The following is a 21,238-nucleotide window of genomic DNA, read 5'->3' as shown; positions in this document are numbered from 1 at the left end:
TAAATTCAAATAAATACCAACAGAACCTGAACCCTTAATCTAACCTATGCCTAACTGTGCATAAAACTTTAACAAAATAACATTAACTTATGAGAACAAACCAATTATTATTAAGCCACAATATGTTACAGTTGATGAAAGTGTCTTGGTAGACGGTCGCAGCTTTAACGAGCCTAGCTTGACAATGGGTTAATGGACGAACATCATAGTCTGAAGATACGGATTAAGGGTATTAAATAGCAATTATAAATAATTACAATAATTATTAATTTTAAATAATTATACTGCCGAGTTAGGGCCGGTCAACCAGGCTGTGATCATTCTTTCAAAAAAATAGGTCTCATAAGACTTATTGTATTCAAAGAATGTGATAATAATTTTGGTGCTTAAACTGAATTATATTTCGAAATATATGTTGGACTTCGGTTCCACCTATTTCTAAAAATGACTTTATCAAAAAACAAACTATTCTAGGGTGTAATAGGGAAACGTCGAGGTTTTGTAATGGAGAAACGTGGACTTAAGACCTGGTGACTACTAATGTGTGTCTTATCACAGAATATTGTGTGGTGGAATACTTGAGAAGTCTTTGAAGGAACTTAACTCACGCAAGATGTGATGGTAAGGCAACACTGGCTGTTGTCTGCTGCTGCTGCTACTGAGGCTTTTGTTTCTGCTGTTATCTGCTGCTTCTGAGGCTTTCATTCCTGCTTCTGTCTGTCTGCTGCTGCTGAGGCTTTTGTTTCTGTTGTTGTCTGCTGCTTCTGAGGCTTTCATTCCTGCTTCTGTCTGTCTGCTGCTGCTGAGGCTTTTGTTTCTGTTGTTGTCTGCTGCTTCTGAGGCTTTCATTGCTGCTTCTGTCTGCTGCTGCTGCTGAGGCTTTTGTTTCTGTTGTTGTCTCCCTGCTGCTGTTGAGATTTTTGTTCCGGTCGTTACTCCATCTGTTGCTGCTGCTGTTGTTTCTGCTTCTACTGCTGCTGCTGCTTCAGTTGCCTTTGCTGTTCCATTTGATGCTGCTGATAGTGCTGCCGCAGATGAGGTCTCCTTCATTACTGCTACTCGTGACGATGCTGCCAATGCTGGTCTTGCTGTTGTTGATGCACTGTTGTTAGTTGCTGCTGTTGCTGCTTGTTTAGCAGAAACGGTTTTTGTTAATAAATGCTGCTTATTAAAGAAGCGTGGCCTAAGATTTTTGGATAGATAACACATGTATAGTTTGTGTGTGCGTGCGTCCCCTTATTTAAATCTTCTTATAAGAACCAATCCAGTGATTAGTTTGTCAAAACAATGGAATCCGGCGTTCTTCCGGAGCTGTTTCGGGTTGAACTAGATCTAAAGAAACAAATGACTGAAACAAGGTGGTGGTGGCCTTAGCAGGTTAGCGTAATAGTGGTTGTGAAGGCTTGCGGGTCGTTACTGAGGGCCACAACCTATTCTGTGGCCAGCAAGCGGTGTGTGTGGCCCGACCAGCGTTTTCCTATATAATGACTTTACGTGTGGATTTAACACCAGTACGTTTTAACGCCACAAGACGATTTAAAGTGCGTAATATGGCCTCGGTGTAGTTGATGTGGGTGTTCCAAGTAGGAGGTGCAAAGTACTTCTAGGTGTCTACTGCAAGAGAGAGAGAGAGAGAGAGAGAGAGGGGGGGGGGAAAGAGAGAGGGAGAGAGAGAGAGAGAGCTTGTGAAAGTAAATGTTATAAAATCGCTGATTTTCCTGGACACGTTGGGGTCAGAGTGACATTATTGAGAGTAAAGGGCATTGATTGTGCAGTTTGTGTCCTAAACAAAAATATTCCTTGACGAAGCCAAAGACAGTAACTTCTTTTTCTTTTTATTCTGGCGTGAGTGATAAGAGGCAACAGTCCATAACACCCCGCGTGGAAAAGGTCCCAGGAACGCGAGCAGAAAAAGGCAAATAATGTCTCAGAAACTTCCCTTCTCCACCCATTTTTTTATTGAATTCTTTCCACTAATATTTACGTAATGATATATACAGTATAAAGTTAATTTTTGCATCATTTCATAAAATGAGATACTTTCAAGCTTGCCATGGTAGTGTGGATGTGGCCAGACCTGGGAGGAGATTTCGATTTCATCTCGATTTCAACACAACCTCGATGTTGTTGTTTTTAGATTCAGCTACTCGGAACACGTTCCAAGTAGCACGGGCTATGGTGAGCCCGTAGTGGACTTACCTGGCACTGGAGCGGGGCTGTAACTGCACACACAACCTCTCTTGTTGTTGTTATAGATTCAGCTACTCGGAACAAGTTCCAAGTATCAGAGACTATGGTGAGCCCGCAACCTACCTGGCGCAGGAGCGGGGCAAGTAGCACGGGCTATGGTGAGCCCGTAGAGGATTTACCTGGCACAGGAGCGGTGCTGTGACGGTTTTTGTGTGCACACAACCTCGAATAAACACTATCTTATAGATATTGATGGGTACCCGGAACGACTAGAGACGTCAGATGTAAGAGAACGTGCCCAAACATATCCTCTGCGGGAATCGAACCCGAGATCATTACGCCTGTGAGCCGACTGTGGTGATCAGCATAACATATACACAAAAGGTCTTTTGGGCATCATAGCTTACACACTCTCGTAAATTTATTGCATATTTTGTATGAAAAAAAACTGCTTTTTCTCGCATGTACATAAATATTTATATTTTTGTGAAAAGTTAAGCGAGAGTTGGGTTACGTAAGTTGTTTTGATTCAGTTTGCTGTTACTCATATTTGCAGTACGTAAGTGAAGCTGCCTATGTTCGTCCATCCTGCGGCCGACCTCAGTGATGCTATCATTAATTGTTACTTGTTGTGTACTAAAAATCGGATTTTTCCGAAAGAAAAAATTATATATAAGAATTCGATGTATAGTTAGGCCCAAGTGTTTAGGTTTTGTTGGGAGAATTTGTATATATATTAAGTAAGTGGAGCATTTTTCAACCCGTCCTCGACTCAAGTCTATTACATCCAGCGTATACTGTGCATATATATGCATAGGTTAGGTTTGGTTAGGTGTTTAGGTTCTGTTATCGATTATTTGTATTTGTAGTACGTGGGTGAAGCATTTATAGCGTTGTGGTTCGAACAAAATTCGTCAATGAAGCACTTGTTCCGGAAGAGTTCGAACGTCATCAGTTGTGAGTCGTGTGTAAACCGTTTTTCATTCATAAACAGGGGGTTTGGCGGGTGCATGGAATCGCTTTTGAGTCTTTGTTCGGAGGACGGGCTGGCATTTTTATGGAGGTGTGATTCGAACGCACGACGTCAATGACGTATTTTTAGAGAAATGTTCGAACGCTATCAGTTGAGTTGTGCGTAAACAAAAATAATTTTAAATTATTATTAAATTATTTTAACAATAATTTAATAATTATTATTAAATTAATGATCATTTAATGATCATTAATTTAATGATCATTAGATCATTAAAGATTAATGATCGGCTGAATTAATGATCATTTTCCTTTGTTTAGAAGACAGCCCATCATCCTCAACAGATCTTCGTTAATGCAGCCGCCAAACCCCCTGTTTATAAATGAAAAATTCTTTACATTCCACTCAACTGATGACATTCGAACATTTCTCTAACAGAACTTTGTTTACATCCTGCGTTCGAATCACACCTCCGTAAATGCTTCATCTAATTATACATATAATTAAAATGTATAATAATAATTTACATGAGAATAAACGTAGTTTTAATAACAGTAAGTTAAAATTGATGAATGTGTTGTGGGGCAAGGCCGTTGCTTTAACGAGCCTGTCCTGAGGACTGGCTGGTGTATTGCGTGGTAGTATAACCATTTGGACCCATGTGGTGTTGGGTGTAGGGAAGTGTGTTGCGGTTCTATACACAGTTCGTGACAACAAAATACAAGTATTACATACTTTGGAAATATATAAATATATACACACACACAAGTATTGTATAAATAGTGCCCGAGTGAGTTTGAATAGTGTAAATATGGTGTAAAATATCGGAAGCCTTTTGGAAGCCTTTTCGAATCGGAAGCTTGAGCCTTTTGCAGTTTTCTACGGGCAAGTCCTCGGAGAGGTCCTGTATAGTGCTCATCACACAAGGTAGAGTTTAATTCCTTTATATTTGTGTGTAACTATCAGTGCTGTAGTTGTTTTTAGATCTAGCTACTCGGACCAAAAAGTTCCAAGTAGCACGGGCTATGGTGAGCCCATTGGTGGACTTACCAGGCACAGGAGCGGGGCTGTAACTGGTGGGGTTATCAGTAGCAGCGGTTTTCATATGGCTAACATTAATTTAATTGTTTTAATTAATTTTTATATGGAGGGTGGTGAGCCAGCCTCGCAAATGTTAACTATTAAGGCGCATTTATCAAGCCCAATGTCTAGGAATTCTGACCAGTGGAAGGACGAGCATTTCAATTGCCTCGTTTAGCTCGTTTAGATTTGTTATACTCTTGACTGTCGTTATTTTAATATTGTTATTTTCTTGAAGTAAGTTAGAATGTTTTTATGTGTCAATAAATAAATCTTCTCTACACAGTGGGATAAATAACTATTTTTTTCGTTTAATTTCTGGACTGTTTTCATTTTAACAATATATACATGTTATCAATATTGTTATTCAAACAATATCTATTTATATCTTAAGCTAGAAATGTTGCTATAATATCTATATAACGTCCCGCAATAATGTATATAGCTGGGTGAGAGAGGAAACGAGTGGTTGGCAAATTGAAATTGAAATAAGTTTATTGAGATAAAATACACACAGGGATGAGTGGGCAAATTAGTAAGAGTGGTTTAAGGAAGGTGGCGAGGCAGGTTGGGGAGGCAGTTAGCTAGAGGGGTCGGAGATAAGAGCCAGTGTGATGGGCGGCGTGTCACAGCCTTGACGTAGTCAGGGTGTGCTGGTATCAGATGAGGTGCTCAAGTCAGAGGTGCACAACTCCGTCATAGTGATCTACCTCTCCACCACCACCACCAGCCTCTTTACATCTCTCTTGGTTTGGTGGCTGCGGGTGGGTTTTTTTTTATTAACCCATTTAGGTATATGTGCTTTTGTGCAGGTGCTCCAGACTATATGAAGGGGAGTACAGTGTGTGTCAAGAACTAGCTACAATAGACTATATGAAGGGGAGTACAGTGTGTGTCAAGAACTAGCTACCCTAGACTATATGCAGGGGAGTACAGTGTGTGTCAAGAACTAACTACCCTAGACTATATGAAGGGGAGTACAATGTGTGTGTCAAGAACTAGCTACAATTGACTATGTGAAGGGGAGTACAGTGTGTGTCAAGAACTAGCTACGCTTAGAATATATGAAGGGGGAGTACAGTGTGTGCCAAGAACTAGCTACCTTTAGAATATATGAAGGGGGAGTAGAGTGTGTGTTGAGAACTAGCTACCCTAGACTATATGAAGTCTAGGTACAGTGTGTGTCACAAAACTAGCCACGTGATACTAAAAGTCCCCATCTCGCAGGATGGTTATCTTGAGGTTATCTTGAGATGATTTCAGGGCTTAGTGTCGCCGCGGCCCGGTCCTCGACCAGGCCTCCACTCCCAGGAAGCAGCCCGTGACAGCTGACTAACTCCCAGGTACCTATTTACTGCTAGGTAACAGGAGCATCAGGGGTGAAAGAAACTCTGCCCATTGTTTCTCGTCGGCGCCCGGGATCGAACCCGGGACCACAGGATCACGTGTCCAGTGTTCTGTCCGCTCAGCCACCGGTTCCACTGGTTAGTCATACTGTCCCCATAACCATTCTAACCCTTAGCCCAAATTAAAGCTTGGATGTGACACACCTTGTGTGACGTACCATATATTAATCACACAATTTCCTGTAATATTTTGGATACATTGGGTTTGGTTAAATTTTTTTTTTACAGCGGCTATTACGTAAACAGGCGAAGCTTTTCTCAGGTTCTGTATTTATAAACTTTTTCATTGCATGTGTTATTGATACATCGCAAACCTGGCATAAAGTTACTACAACCTTCCGTTCATGTCTGGTAATTCACACTTGTTAAATCATCTGCAAATTACATACTTAAGCGCACTCAAACGTTCAAGGCATATGCAAACGTTCTAGAAATGCGCAAATGTAGAGGGTACGCACGCGCACGAACGCACGTACGCACACGCACTCACGCACTTACACGTGCACACGCACGCAAAAATGCACACGCACGCTCACGTGCACACGCACGCAAAGATGCACGCTCTCGTGCACACGCAAACATGCACAAGCACACACACACACTTACAATATACTTAAAACATAAACATCTAGAATTATGGTATCGCAGGTACGGGGATATGGTACTGATACCATGTACACGGGCCTTATGGTAGCGCAGGCATCATATGGTACCATTCTCAAGAACAGACCGAACACATCAAAATTCAGAAAAGAGCCAACTCATCTCCTGATAATTTGTTAAATAAATTGATCCAAACAAAAAATGCCGTATTTTTATCAAATGGTCTACAAACTACAACCGGTTAATAAACCTTAGGCAGAAAGCCAGAGCCAAATTATGTCTTCATTTTTCAAAATTTCCATCATGGTGCAGACACAATGGCTGCCGGGAGGAGAAAAACTATATTTTTATGTTGCGTGTGTGTTCCACGGAACAAAGAAACACGTAAATTCGATCTTGATCAAAATTGATCAAGTAACATGATTTTTTTTAAGTGATAATCGAGTAAGGGGGTCTTGAGGCAGGGGCTGCGGCGCTAGTCAGAGACAAAGGGACTATGTCATGTTAGTCACGTTGACTAATAGTCATGTTAAGGCTATTTAAGACCACAGGAGCCGGTCTCCGACCACCTGCTATGTTGAGGGAGAATTAATTAGATCAAAAGGAATAAAATCCTCCCCCCCAAAAAAAAAATAAAAAAGTTTGATTGGAGTGATTGCATTTGTATCGAGTGGATGAATAATCATTTAATGTGATTTTGTATTTTTTTTTTTTTGGGGGGTGGGGGAGTTGCTTTTCGAAGGCTTTGAATTTGTGGGTATATCTGAAGCTGCGTATTGGTTAGTTTGGAAGTGCAAGAGACGTTTATAAGTGCTGGTAGGTAGCTGTATATATTTTGGTATATCGCTGTATATATCGCTGTGTATATATATATATTGATGAACACGGGGGTATGCCACTTTTTTATTGTTTAGTGACGAGGAAACTATAGTCCCTCTCATTCCTTCAGACGGTTCTTGCTCTGTAGGCCTAGGTGATGTTTTTCCAATGAGAATTAGAATTTAGAAACTACTACTGTTGGAATTATTATTTAATAACAGAAAATTTAGAGAACAGATTTTGAATACCAGCTGAACCAAATTTGAAGCGATAAGATCCTCTTGTCTCTCGCAATTACTCAACCAATGTGATACGATCACGGAAGCATTAGGGGGAAAAACAAAATGCAGATGCAGTCAAGGACTTGGCAAAGGCTTTTGATATGACGACCAAATCACACATCAGAAGATCGAAAACGACGATGTTTCGGTCCGTTCTGGACTCTTATCAAGTCGTGTGAGGTTCATACTACTAGATAATGATCCAGGATGGGACCGAAACGTCGTCGTTTCTCCATCTTTTGATTTGTGATTTAAGAACATAAGAACATAAGAACAAAGGTAACTGCAGAAGGCCTATTGGCCCATACGAGGCAGCTCCTATTCTATAACCACCCAATCCCACTCATATACTTGTCCAACCCGTGCTTGAAACAATTGAGGGACCCCACCTCCACAATGTTACGCGGCAATTGGTTCCACAAATCAACAACCCTGTTACTGAACCAGTATTTACCCAAGTCTTTCCTAAATCTAAACTTATCCAATTTATATCCATTGTTTCGTGTTCTGTCCTGTGTTGATACTTTTAATACCCTATTAATATCCCCCCGGTTATGTCCATTCATCCACTTGTAAACTTCTATCATGTCACCCCTAACTCTTCGCCTTTCCAGTGAATGCAACTTAAGCTTTGTTAATCTTTCTTCATATGAAAGATTTCTAATTTGGGGAATTAACTTAGTCATCCTACGCTGGACACGTTCAAGTGAATTTATATCCATTCTATAATATGGCGACCAAAACTGAACTGCATAATCTAAATGGGGCCTAACTAGAGCAAGATATAGCTTGAGAACCACACCAGGTGTCTTGTTACTAACGCTGCGATTAATAAATCCAAGTGTCCGATTTGCCTTATTACGAACATTTATGCATTGATCCTTTTGTTTTAAATTCTTACTAATCATAACTCCCAGATTCCTTTCGCAATCCGACTTCGCAATCACAACACCATCTAGCTCGTATCTTGTAACTCTATCATCATTACCTAACCTCAGAACTTTACATTTATCAGCATTAAACTGCATCTGCCAATCCTTTGACCATTTCAAAACCCTATCTAGATCAACTTGAAGTGATAGTGAGTCCTCCTCCGAATTAATTTCCCTACCGATTTTCGTATCATCGGCAAATTTGCAAATGTTGCTACTCAAACCTGAATCTAAATCATTTATATATATTATAAACAACAGAGGTCCCAGGACAGAGCCTTGAGGCACTCCACTTACAACATTTTCCCACTCTGACTTGATTCCATTTATACTAACTCTCTGTTTCCTTTGGTATAGCCATGCCCTAATCCAGCTTAATATAGCACCCCCAATACCATGAGACTCTATTTTTTTAATCAGTCTTTCATGTGGCACTGTATCAAAAGCTTTGCTAAAGTCAAGGTATACAACATCGCAATCCTTACCACTATCAACTGCCTCAACAATGCTAGAATAAAAAGATAACAAATTTGTTAAACATGAACGGCCATTTATAAAACCATGTTGCGACTCAATTATTAATTTATGTTTTTCAAGATGAAGACGAATTTTATTTGCTATTATAGATTCGAGTAACTTTCCCACAATAGACGTTAGGCTAATTGGTCGATAGTTAGACGCAAGTGATCTATCTCCTTTCTTAAAAACTGGTATCACATTAGCAACTTTCCAAAACTCTGGCACTCTGCCTGACTCTATTGATTTATTAAATATGGTTGACAGTGGGTCACAAAGCTCCTCTTTGCATTCTTTAAGCACCCTAGCAAACACTTCATCCGGCCCTGGGGATTTGTTTGGTTTGAGTTTTACTATTTGTTTAAGAACATCCTCCCTGGTAACTGCTAAACTCGTCAACCTGTCCTCGTCCCCACCCACATAGACTTGTTCGGCTGAAGGCATATTGTTAAGTTCCTCTTTAGTAAATACAGATACAAAATATTTATTAAAAATACTACTCATCTCTTCATCACTATCTGTTATTTGACCTGTCTCAGTTTTTAATGGACCTATCCTTTCCCTAGTCTTAGTACGATATAACTGAAAAAACCCTTTAGGATTTGTCTTTGCTTGCCCTGCTATGCGAACTTCATAGTTTCTTTTTGCTTTCCTTATCTCTTTTTTAACATTTCTAACCAGTTGTACGAATTCCTGTTCTAAAGTGACCTCCCCATTTTTAATCCTTTTGTACCAAGCTCTCTTTTTACCTATAAGGTTCTTCAAATTCTTTGTTATCCACTTTGGGTCATTAGTATACGATCTATTCAATTTGTATGGTATACTACGTTCCTGTGCTTTGTTTAGAATATTCTTAAATAAGTTATATATTGAATCCACATCGAAATCCCCATTTAAGTCACCTATCGCTGGGTTCATGTCTCGCTCCAAGACCGGCCCACACCCCATACCCAAGCCTTTCCAATCAATTTGACCCAAAAAATTTCTTAGGCTATTAAAATCAGCTTTTCGAAAATCTGGCACTTTAACAGAATTTTCTCCTACTGGTCTATTCCATTCTATGCTAAATCTGATTTCTTTGTGATCACTGCTCCCTAGCTCACTCCCTATTTCGATGTCATTAATTTGCGTTTCCCTGTTAGTTAACACTAAATCTAAAATATTATTTTCCCGTGTTGGTTCCTTAATGTGTTGCGTAAGAAAGCAATCGTCAATTAATTCTAGAAAATCTTCTGCTTCACTATTCCCTGTTTTGTTCAACCAGTTTATTCCGCTAAAATTAAAGTCACCCATGACATAAATACTGTTAGATCTAGATGCTCTAGATATTTCATCCCATAGATGCTTTGCTTCCATTCTGTCTAAATTTGGTGGCCTATATATTACTCCTATTATAATATTATTAGCTTTTTCGTTTAATTCAATCCAAATAGTTTCTGTGTGTGGCTCTGTTTTGATTCCCTCTTTGAGACTACATTTCAAATTGTCCCTAACATATATGGCTACTCCACCTCCTCGTCTAATATATCTATCTGTGTGAAATAGTTTAAATCCATATATTTGATATTCAGCTAATAGTTCTCTATTTTCTACATTCATCCACGTTTCGGTAAGTGCAATAATATCTATTTTTTCTGTGCAGACAAGAGCATTTAATTCGTTAATTTTATTTCTTAGACTTCTACTGTTAGTGTAATATACCCTAAGTGAATTGTTATTTTGCGGACCTTCTCTTTCCCTGATCGTTTTGCCAATTCCTTTCTCCCACAAACACATACTTTTATTACCTCCTTCCTCCAAATCAATTCCCATACCTCTATCTACTAACAGTTTAAACCCAAACAAACACCTCTAACCACTTCTTCTAGCGAGTTCGCAACAGCAACAACCCCAGCTCTCGATAGATGCACCCCATCACGAGCATACATTTCATTTCTTCCATAGAAGTGTTCCCAGTTGTCTATGAAAGATATTGCATTTGATTTGCAATATCTTTCCAGCCGGCAATTGACACCAAGTGCCCTCGATATCCATTCATTTCCCACTCCCTTTCTTGGAAGAATGCCACATATGATCGGGATTCCTCCCTTGCTCCTAACTAACTCTATGGCTGTTTTATACCTCTGAATCAGTTCCTCACTCCTGACTCGACCAACATCATTTCCTCCCACGCTAATGCAAATAATGGGATTGTTCCCATTACCAGCCATAATATCATTCATGTTGTTTATAATATCACCAATGCCAGCTCCGGGATAGCAAACCCTTAACCTGTTCCCCCTATCTCTAGCACAAAACGTTCTATCCAAATTTGTTCATCATATGCAGATGATGAGTCGCAATAACGTGGGTGAAATATGTTGAGCAAACCACACACTAGAAAATGAGAGGACGGCGACGTTTCGGTCCGTCCTGGACCATTCTCAAGTCGATTGGTCATCATATCATCAGCCATCGTATTGTGACTCGTCTCCGCTTTATATGATCATAAAGTGATTGGCATTGAAGTGAGATAAATAACAATAACAATAAAGTGAGATCAATAAAATAGAAATAACGGGTAAAGTTAGGCGATTGCTATTCACTTTTCTGAGAAAATCCAGGTGACTCTTTTGATCTTCTCTTTGAAATATATCACGTTAGAGTACTTTTCTGTGTGTGTGTGTTTACTTACCTGTCAACTATTATGCAAAGAGTAAAGACAAGCAAAGGGTCTTGAACTTATGCAAAGAGTTCAAGAAAATTAAGCCCAACCACAGCGAAAAGCTCTGTTCGCAGTTCTTGTACCTCTGCTCTTTCGTGTTCTCGTATCAGATATAGACAAAAATACAAGTTCAGTCTCCGTGTTATTCTTTGCAAAGGATTACAAATCAGCATAAATATTACTTCTATGGAAGACATTGAAAAAATACAAACCAATGTCACTAAAGTTATTGACTTTGCATCAGAAAATAACAGGTTATATAAAACAGGTAAGTCCCAGGTACTTAGGTATGGTAAATATTAAGAAATAAACTGAAATACAAAGTACAAGACACAATCAGATCTCCCCATAGCAGGAAAACCACATAGACAGGAGTCTAGGAACAATGATGCAAGAGAATCTGGCGTTTAGGGAGCATAACAAAGCAAAAATAGTATCAGTTAAGAACATAAGAAAATAAGAATGAAGGTAACTGCAGAAGGCCTATTGGCCTATACGAGGCCGCTCCTATTTATATCCACCTGAATTAGGTGAAATGTTAAGTTAGAGAAATGTTCTTCAGTTAGAGAAATGTTCTTCAGTTTCTCTTGAATAAGAGAAATGATAAGATGGATTATGAGGTCCTTCCAAGCCAGGGATTCCACCACAGTGCTGCTACTATTTAAATCACTTGTGCTGTCCCACCTTAAGTACTGCTTGGTAGGCGATGAATCACAATAACGTGGCTGATGTATGTTGACCAGACCACACACTAGAAGGTGAAGGGACATCGACGTTTCGGTCCGTCCTGGATCATTCTCAAGTCGATTGTGACTTGAGAATGTGACACAATCGACCTAAGAATGGTCCAGGACGGACTGAAACGTCGTCGTCCCTTCACCTTCTAGCTTGTAGTCTGGTCAACTTACTGCTTTGTACTCGCTTCCCACGTGAAAAGAGGAAAAATTTCTGAAATAGAGGAAACAACATAACATAACACACACAAACATGATGAAGCTCTCAGACAGGAGACGAGAGGTATCACATAATATATAAATGGAAGGCCAAGTCTCACAATTGCCCAATACCATAACATACTGGAGCGAAAGATGTGGTATAGAGTGAGAAATAGACGAGGTGAAGACTAGAGGTAACATACGAACAATCGGAGAACAATGCATGAACATCAAAGATTCATGGTGAATGGTTATTCAATGTCGGAAGAAATGTGGACGCAATCAAGAAAATATCAGACACGCTCTTGTAAGACGTGCAAGACCAACCAGATTGTAGCGAAGATGTTGGCCTGCGGGTCGCTCCAAGCAACAGCCTGTTGGACCAAGCTCTCACAAGTCAAGCCTGGCACCCCAATACCCTACCTACACCACCACATGCTCTCCCATTTATGCCTCTCACCCCCCCCCCCTTCCCCTTCCCGTTCGTCTACATGTTCTTACGTGTCCAAGTTTTTCAATATATCTCCCCCATGTCTCTTTCTGCTTCCCAGTGCTTCTTTCTGTTTCCCTGTGCCTCTTTCTGCTTCCCTGTGCCTCTTTCTGCTTCCCTGTGCTTCTTTCTGCTTCCCTGTGCCTCTTGCTGCTTCCCTGTGCCTCTTTCTGCTTCCCTGTGCCTCTTTCTGCTTCCCTGTGCCTCTTTCTGCTTCCCTGTGCCTCTTTCTGCTTCCCTGTGCCTCTTTCTGCTTCCCTGTGCCTCTTTCTGCTTCCCTGTGCCTCTTTCTGCTTCCCTGTGCCTCTTGTTGCTTCCCTGTGCCTCTTGTTGCTTCCCTGTGCCTCTTTCTGCTTCCCTGTGCCTCTTGTTGCTTCCCTGTGCCTCTTGTTGCTTCCCTGTGCCTCTTTCTGCTTCCCTGTGCCTCTTTCTGCTTCCCTGTGCCTCTTTCTGCTTCCCTGTGCCTCTTGTTGCTTCCCTGTGCCTCTTGTTGCTTCCCTGTGCCTCTTTCTGCTTCCCTGTGCCTCTTGCTGCTTCCCTGTGCCTCTTTCTGCTTCCCTGTGCCTCTTTCTGCTTCCCTGTGCCTCTTGTTGCTTCCCTGTGCCTCTTGCTTTTTCTGTGCCTCAAGTGACTTCCCCGTGCCTCTTGGTGCTTCCCCTGCCTGCTATGCATATACATGTGTATACATAACCTTTACACTCATACATGTTTTCATGTAAATACGCACTCAGCCATGCATAGTAGCGCACTCACTCACCTTGCTTTTAAGTGTACAGGTAACGAGAAGTAAACAGACTTCCAAATAGACTTTTTTTCTTTTTAGATCCTCACAAACTCACAGGATTTTCCAGAGTGTTCGCTGTGGCGTCTCGGGCGTGATTTTAACTACTTGTGTGCGTTCGTCTGGACATCATCCACTTCACTGTCTCTTCTCTGTCGGCGGGGTGTCTGGGGGCATCCTGTATGCCCTCAGACAGGATGGGGGCCTCCTGTATGCCCCCAGACAGGATGGGGGGCGCATCCTGTATGCCCCCAGACAGGATGGGGGGGCATCCTGTATGCCACCAGACAGGATGGGGGGGCATCCTGTATGCCCCTAGACAGGATGGGGGGGGGCATCCTGTATGCCCCCCAAGACAGGATGGGGGGGGCATCCTGTATGCCCCCCAAGACAGGATGGGGGGGGGGCATCCTGTATGCCCTCAGACTCGAGGGCGTCTGTATCTGTGAGGGAGGGAATTTTCAGGGGAAAACGCTAAGCCATTACGTCTATATAGCCCTTGGAAGGGGTCAGGATAAGGATTTGGGATGGGATCTGTGTGTGTTTATCTGGTAATATCCCAGCTGCGTGCGCAGGTGAGGCTCCTGTATGAGTGCGTGCGCATGCGTACGCTCATTTGTACATCAGAAAGTGTACTTGACTTGAAACAAAAGCAGCACAAGTAGTTTATAAACGTTGTTTTACTTTCAGATTAAAATGTTTCGTTTTATTTTCGTAATAAATTCAATTTGGTATACTGCCTTTGCTCAATTAAGGCCGCTGTCATCTGCATCACTGGAGCAGTCATCCTTCGCTATCAGGAACTAATCACTCAACCACTTCATAGGCTGTTAACGTCAACAAGACTGAGCTTCCCGTCGCCATCAATGTTTAAACATGATTCTTCCTTGTTTAACCCGACGTTGTTCTAATGGATGGGAGCAGCTGGAGGCAAGAAGCCACTCGACTTACCCCATCCAATCAGTGATTTCGATCCTAACTGGGTGGCTCGTTTGTGTATTTGCATGTCCACTTTCACTTACTTCGGGGAAACTTGCAGTCGTTAGCGCCAAGAATGCTTGGAAAGTCGAAGGGGCGGCTCGCTTGATTCTGAGAGAGAGAGAGAGAGAGAGAGAGAGGGGGGGGGGGGGGAGGGAGGGAGGGAGGGAGGGGGGGGGGAGAGAGAGAGAGAGAGAGAGAGAGAGAGAGAGAGAGAGAGAGAGAGAGAGAGGGGGGGGAGAGAGAGAGAGAGAGAGGGAGAGGGAGAGAGAGAGAGATAGAGAGAGAGAGGGAGAGAGGGAGGGAGAGAGGGAGGGAGGGAGGGAGGGAGGGGGAGAGAGAGAGAGAGAGAGGGAGAGAGGGAGGGAGAGAGGGAGGGAGGGAGGGAGGGAGGGGGAGAGAGAGAGAGAGAGAGAGAGAGATATATGGAGCGTGTTTAAAAGTTATCTTTCCAGACAACTCAGAATGTTCAACCAAACTCAATGCGAATTCAACTCCTTGAGGGAGCGATACGCTCGTCGTTTTCTTTAATAGGGTTACTCAGGAGAAAAAGATTCTCGCTGACCAGCCTCTTGAATCATGGATAAATATGTATCATTTCCTATTTCATACCTTGCTTCATGAATCTATATCAGTTCCCATTTTATACATAGGATCATGGATCTATAACATTTCCTATTTTATACATAGGATCATGGATCTATAACATTTCCTATTTTATATTTTAGCATTATGGATCTGGTGTAAGCAGTAGTGGTTGAAAATGGTGAGCCAATCAGTGACGAATTTGATTTAAAATACCGAGGAAGTATATTATTCAGTCTCAGGTCATTCGACTAGTTGATATTTGTAATGATCACTGCCCAAGATACTTCGTGGCCCGCTGAGTCGTTATCTTGAGATTCTTGAGGTTATCTTGGGATGATTTCGGGGCTTGGCGTCCCCGCCGCCCGGTCCTCGACCAGGCCTCCTTGTTGTTACACATCCCAAGGAAACAGCCCTTAGCAGCTGTCTAACTCCCAGGTACCTATTTACTGCTAGGTAACAGGGGAATCAGATGATGAAAGAAACTCTGGCCATTTGTTTCCGCCTTCACCGGAGATCGAACCCAGAACCATAGGACTACGAATACGAAGCGGTGTCCACTCAGCTGTCAGGCCCCTTAACGATCATAGCACCAGTTGATGGCTGGAAATCATGTAGTGATAGAGGGAACTATAATTATCACTGTTCACCTATAATCCTAAGCGACTCATCAACTTCTGGAACAGACGAGCTTATACAACCCTCGAAGATGGAACCCAACCAACCAATACTGAACCTAAACCAGAGCAGCCAATCAACATTGCACACCTGATTGCTATCGATCCCGGTGGTAAATTATATTTGTAAATTTGTAAAATCACAGTTACTGCCAAATATAAGTCTCTGATGGATACTCCTCACAAGTGCCTGGTTTCGTCCTGAATAAATCTCAGTCTTGTTGGGACTTCATATTCACTGTGGGTGCGTTCCAGCCGGTCAACCACAGCTGACATTACCCGTTCTCTTGAATACTACATCGCATTTTGACGTATAATTTCCCTAATGCTAAACAAAAAATGTTGTGCTAAAAATGGTAGCCGCTTGCGAAATTGACGCAATGTCCCATTTTCTGTTGGTCCTCTGGTAGGTTAGGTTTAGTTTAGTATAACAGTTTATAGTGTAGCCCGTCCTCATAAACAAAGACCCAAAGTCCATTCCATGCACCCGCCAAACCCCCTGTTTATGGATGAAAAACTGTTTACACACGACTCACAACTGATGCCGTCCGAACACTTCTTAAACAAGTGCTTCGCTCACGTCCTTTGTTCGAACCACAACGGTGTAAATGCTTAACCCGCGTACTACAAAATACAAATAATCACCAACATAACCTAAACACCTAACTTAACCAATGTATAAATATACACATTATATCAATTAATACATAACAATATTAATTTATATATGAGAAAATTTCTATTCTGAATGAATAACATGATAAAATTGAGGAATGCGTCTTTGGGGTCGACCCCTGGATGGAATGGACTATAGATTGCAGGTTGGACAGGTTGCAGAGTGAGGTTGGGAACGCTCGACAGAACGGGCTGTATCACGCCACACTTGAGCAGGATTACTGCTGTTACGTTTCTTGTGCGATTCAGTTCTTTTTTTATTTCAGTAGTAATAAATATCAAGTTTTACTGCCCCATCGAACTTCAATATCCTTTTTATGTTAGGTTTGGGTCTTGAAGCTAAACGACTTCAGAAGCGCCAAGATTGTTGCTCATTCAAGTTGTTAATTATAAATTGGTTGTTAGTGTTCTTTATTGGCTTCACTAACCAATGTTGAGATTGCTAGAGCGTTTTTACTGCCGTTATGTTTGGCTGTATTGTGTTAACTTATCAGCTTTCGAAGAGGTAATATTTACCAAGTAAGACTTAAGTCTGAAAGGTTATTTATACCAACCACCTCCCTGCCGGATTAGGGGTATCGAAAGCCACCTCCCTGCCGGATTAAAGCCATCTAAAGCCACCTCCTTGCCGGATTAAAGCCATCTAAAGCCACCTCCCAGCCGGATTAAAGCCATCTAAAGCCACCTCCCTGCCGGATTAAAGCCATCTAAAGCCACCTCCCTGCCGGATTAAAGCCATCTAAAGCCACCTCCCTGCCGGATTAGAGCCATCTAAAGCCACCTCCCTGCCGGATTAAAGCCATCTAAAGCCACCTCCCAGCCGGATTAAAGCCATCTAAAGCCACCTCCCAGCCGGATTAAAGCCATCTAAAGCCACCTCCCTGCACTGTGAATCAGGATGAATAGTACTACTACTATTAGTACTACTACTAGTACTACTACTAGTACTACTACCGATGATTCCGTCTTAGGGTGAAGTCAACCACTGGCGGCAGAAAACCTACCTAACCACTCATGAAATTTGTACATCTTTCCTTAATCATGAATTTTACATTTTTTGTTAAAGAGTTTAAAAGCCTCACAATTTAACAACCTAAGAATATTATCGTTTAACAGAACCTCTTAGTGCTTTGGGGGATCGTAAGACCGTTTAATAATTGTAAACAAAGCCACCATGATTGAGAGAAGATGTACAGGCTTCGTTCAGGGTTATCTTGAGATGATCTCGGGGCTTATAGCGTCCCCGTGACCCGGTCCTCGACCAGGCCTCCTTTTTTTTGTTACATATCTTGAGGAAGCAGCAGCTCGTAGCAGCTGTCTAACTCGCAGGTATCTATTTACTGGGGTTGAGTAAATGCTTGAATATTTCTAGCTCCTTGTATTAAACGTGTGTCAACTTCTCATACTGTGGGGGGTCTTGAAGTGAAATCAAAGTAAACAAAAAAAGTAAAAAATGTCACCAAGCGTAAAATTGTACAGTAAAATATACTCTTCATAATTATTGTAACTATCGGTAATATATTATTGTAACTATAGGTAATATATTATTGTACCTATAGTCACAACTAACGTTATCATAGAGGTCGATAATATTGTGGGGATTGAAGTGTGTGGACAGACTGACACTCCGACAGTTTTACTTGTAATCTTCAAGAAAGATCACAGCCGCGTCTCAAAGTCATAACATGCAAGCTGTGATAAGCTTAATAAGCGAGTGATCACAAGCTGATGAAGTAAGCTTGTGTGAAAATAGAGATAAAACCGAAGAAAAATATTCAAATATGTTTATGCTGTAATAACTTGTATAGATTACGATCTACGAGCGATGGTAACCCGGATTACATACGCGGATTTCTGATGGATTTAGGCAAACAACGCAAGGTGGTTTATCATCAATACCTTTAGCTGCTTAGGGCTAACAGCTGCTGCTGCATGGGTAACAGCTTCTCCATATCAACCAACCCAGGCTTTGCGCCCTGGAGAGGCCACTCCAAACCGACAACCAGAGCGCAACTCCATAGTCTCCTGAGACTACAAGATGCCTACTACTGATCAACTAGTTGTTGTTGTTATAGATTCAGCTACTCGGAACAAGTTCCAAGTAGCACGGGATATGGTGAGCCCGTAGATCTACTAGCCTACTAGCTGATCAAATAGTCGATATTGACCACTGGTGAAACAAACAGCCGCTTGTGTTGTTTGTGAGTTGTGAAAGCGAGCCACGAGGCCTCTCGTTGGTAAGTCATAAGGAAAGAGGGGGTAGTTAGGTATCCACTTACAGGATGCACATGAGAGGAGCAGCGGGACGATGGGTCTTATACCTGGCGCTCCAGGGAGGCGCCTGGTCGCCCTGGACACTTGAGCGTATTATCTGGTCCATCGTGACTAGTTAATAGTTGGTAATAAACAGCAGTTGAGGTGCCCGCCATTCTTCACTTCAGGGCTTCATCGTTTTCTTTCACGCTACTTGGTCGTTTTCTTTCACGCTACTTGGTCGTTTTCTTTCATGCTACTTGGTCGTTTTCTTTCATGCTACTTGGTCGTTTTCTTTCATGCTATTTGGTCGTTTTCTTTCACGCTACTTGGTCGTTTTCTTTCACGCTACTTGGTCGTTTTCTTTCACGCTACTTGGTCGTTTTCTTTCACGCTACTTGGTCGTTTTCTTTCACGCTACTTGGTCGTTTTCTTTCACGCTACTTGGTCGTTTTCTTTCACGCCATTGGGCCGTTTTCTTTCACGGCACTTGACACCTTGCATGTGTTCCCTTCTGTCACCTTGGACTTGTTATCTTGAGGTTATCTTGAGATTATGGCGGCAGGATCACGCTGTCAGCTCTTGGACCCCACCTTTGTAATCATAGGTTGTCTAATTGTTTCAATAATATCTATCTCACATATTTATCTGTAAAACTCGCCTTTCCATGATTTCGGGGCTTAATGTCCCCGCGACCCGGTTTTCGACCAGGCCTCCACACACCCACATTCCCATGATGCAGCCCGTAGCTGCAGACTCCCAGGTCTCTATTTACTGCTAGGTGAACAGGGGAATGAAATGAAAGAAATGCTGCCAATCTGGTTCGGCCTCGACCTGGAATCAAACCCGGGCCCTTTAGATTACTACTCCAGAACGCTGTCCACTCGGTTGCGAGGGCCCGTGTGTGTGTGTGTGTGTGTGTGTGTGTGTGTGTGTGTGTGTGTTTGTGTGTGTGTGTGTGTGTGTGTGTGTGTGTGACACCACAAGCAACTCATCCTTACAACATTACCCTCGAAGCAGTAGGTAGGTCATGCTCTCCTACCATTAACATCACCAGGATTGTCACTCCACTAAATGGAACCTGCCATTGCCTACCTCGACCAGATCTTGTTAAACGCTCGTGGTTAATAAGCCTTTACAGCCGTTGGTATTTTCATTGCAGTGCAAGTAAAGGTTAGAGTGCAGGACTAGGCATTACCTTGAACTTCAGGAATGAGGTGGGGTTGGTTGCTGAAGTGGACCCATTGCTCAGGAGACCAAGAACACTGCCCTGTGTTACGTTCACATCTGTTGACTGGCTTCCACACTATAGGATATAGGATAAGGTATAAGATAAGATTTGACAAATTTCCTTATAGTTCCTTATTTGCTGCTGAACAAAGCTTATGATGCTACGAGCCTGCAGCTTCGCTAGGTATCTGTAATGCTATATACCCTTTCACAGGAACCTATAAAGTTCCCTGTAACAATATAGCCGATCTTGGATATATCCAGTGGTCGATAGTGGTCAAGTTGAACAAGAGATTAATAGCATAACGATCTTCCCGGTAACTGTGCTGCTATTCACAGCTATACACAGATCCAGTTAGAGACAGAATGTAGAAAAAAAAATGCTATAATGTGTTGATAATTTATTGTCAAGATTCTGAGAAGAGATTAACAGGAGTTAATCAGAGTGTACAGCAGGATAACAAATCGAAGAATACAGTATGTCTAAGAATATAATGTAGTAACAAGGTGCATTCTGTGGGTGAAGAGGTGGACTGAATTAAACATTTGCAATGAAAGAGCAACTGGAAGAGACATGGAATCTTGCATATGAATTCTATTTATGGACACATAGAGCATTGGGCAGAGAATATCTGGAGAGTGGCTAGTATGTTTGGAGGTCATTGAGTTATATTGCTCTGAACGGATTACTTCATAAAATAGTGAAATTACTACGAACAAGTGAAGGAAATGTAAGTTTCGATTTTAATGGTTTGTTCTCGTCAGTGATGGGTGACGCATCTTTGATCACAGGAAGAATAACAGGAATATATATGAGGCTAGTGTACGAAGGAAAGGGAACTATCAGTGGGGGAAAGCGCCAAGCCATTACGACTATATAGCACTTGGAAGGAGGTTTGGATACGGATTTGGGATGGGACGGGTGGAAGGAATGGTGCCCAACTATTTGGACGGTCGGGGATTGAACGCTGACCTCCATGGCTAGTGTACGAGAGATAAGGAAAAATGTTCATCCGGAACATTTTCCTTGTTCTGGATTAAGTGCAAAGTCTTGTGTGATTATATTATTCACCAGGAATATATGGACGGAGGAACGGCTGTCAACCAACCAAGGCACCGCTCCTGTGCCA

At 41.9% G+C, this 21,238-nt stretch overlaps 1 protein-coding gene across 1 annotated transcript; it reads right to left on the bottom strand.

Moving 5' to 3' along the window:
* Nucleotides 1-552: 552 nt before the first annotated feature.
* LOC138359669 (streptococcal hemagglutinin-like) lies at nt 553-1,209 on the bottom strand. The gene has a single exon (XM_069319090.1). It carries the CDS (start codon nt 1,207-1,209, stop codon nt 553-555), a length of 657 nt encoding a protein of 218 aa, XP_069175191.1.
* Between the last annotated feature and the right edge of the window lie 20,029 nt (nt 1,210-21,238).

The sequence above is a fragment of the Procambarus clarkii genome, chromosome 8 (genome assembly GCF_040958095.1).
Source record: "Procambarus clarkii isolate CNS0578487 chromosome 8, FALCON_Pclarkii_2.0, whole genome shotgun sequence".
Classification (NCBI taxonomy): Eukaryota; Metazoa; Arthropoda; class Malacostraca; order Decapoda; family Cambaridae; genus Procambarus; species Procambarus clarkii.
Note: the sequence above shows the minus strand (reverse complement) of the source record. Positions and strands in the feature narration are given on the sequence as shown.

Coding starts and splice junctions, on each gene's coding strand:
- LOC138359669 (XM_069319090.1), bottom strand. CDS start 1,209: ATGTGTTATCTATCCAAAAATCTTAGGCCACGCTTCTTTAATAAGCAG.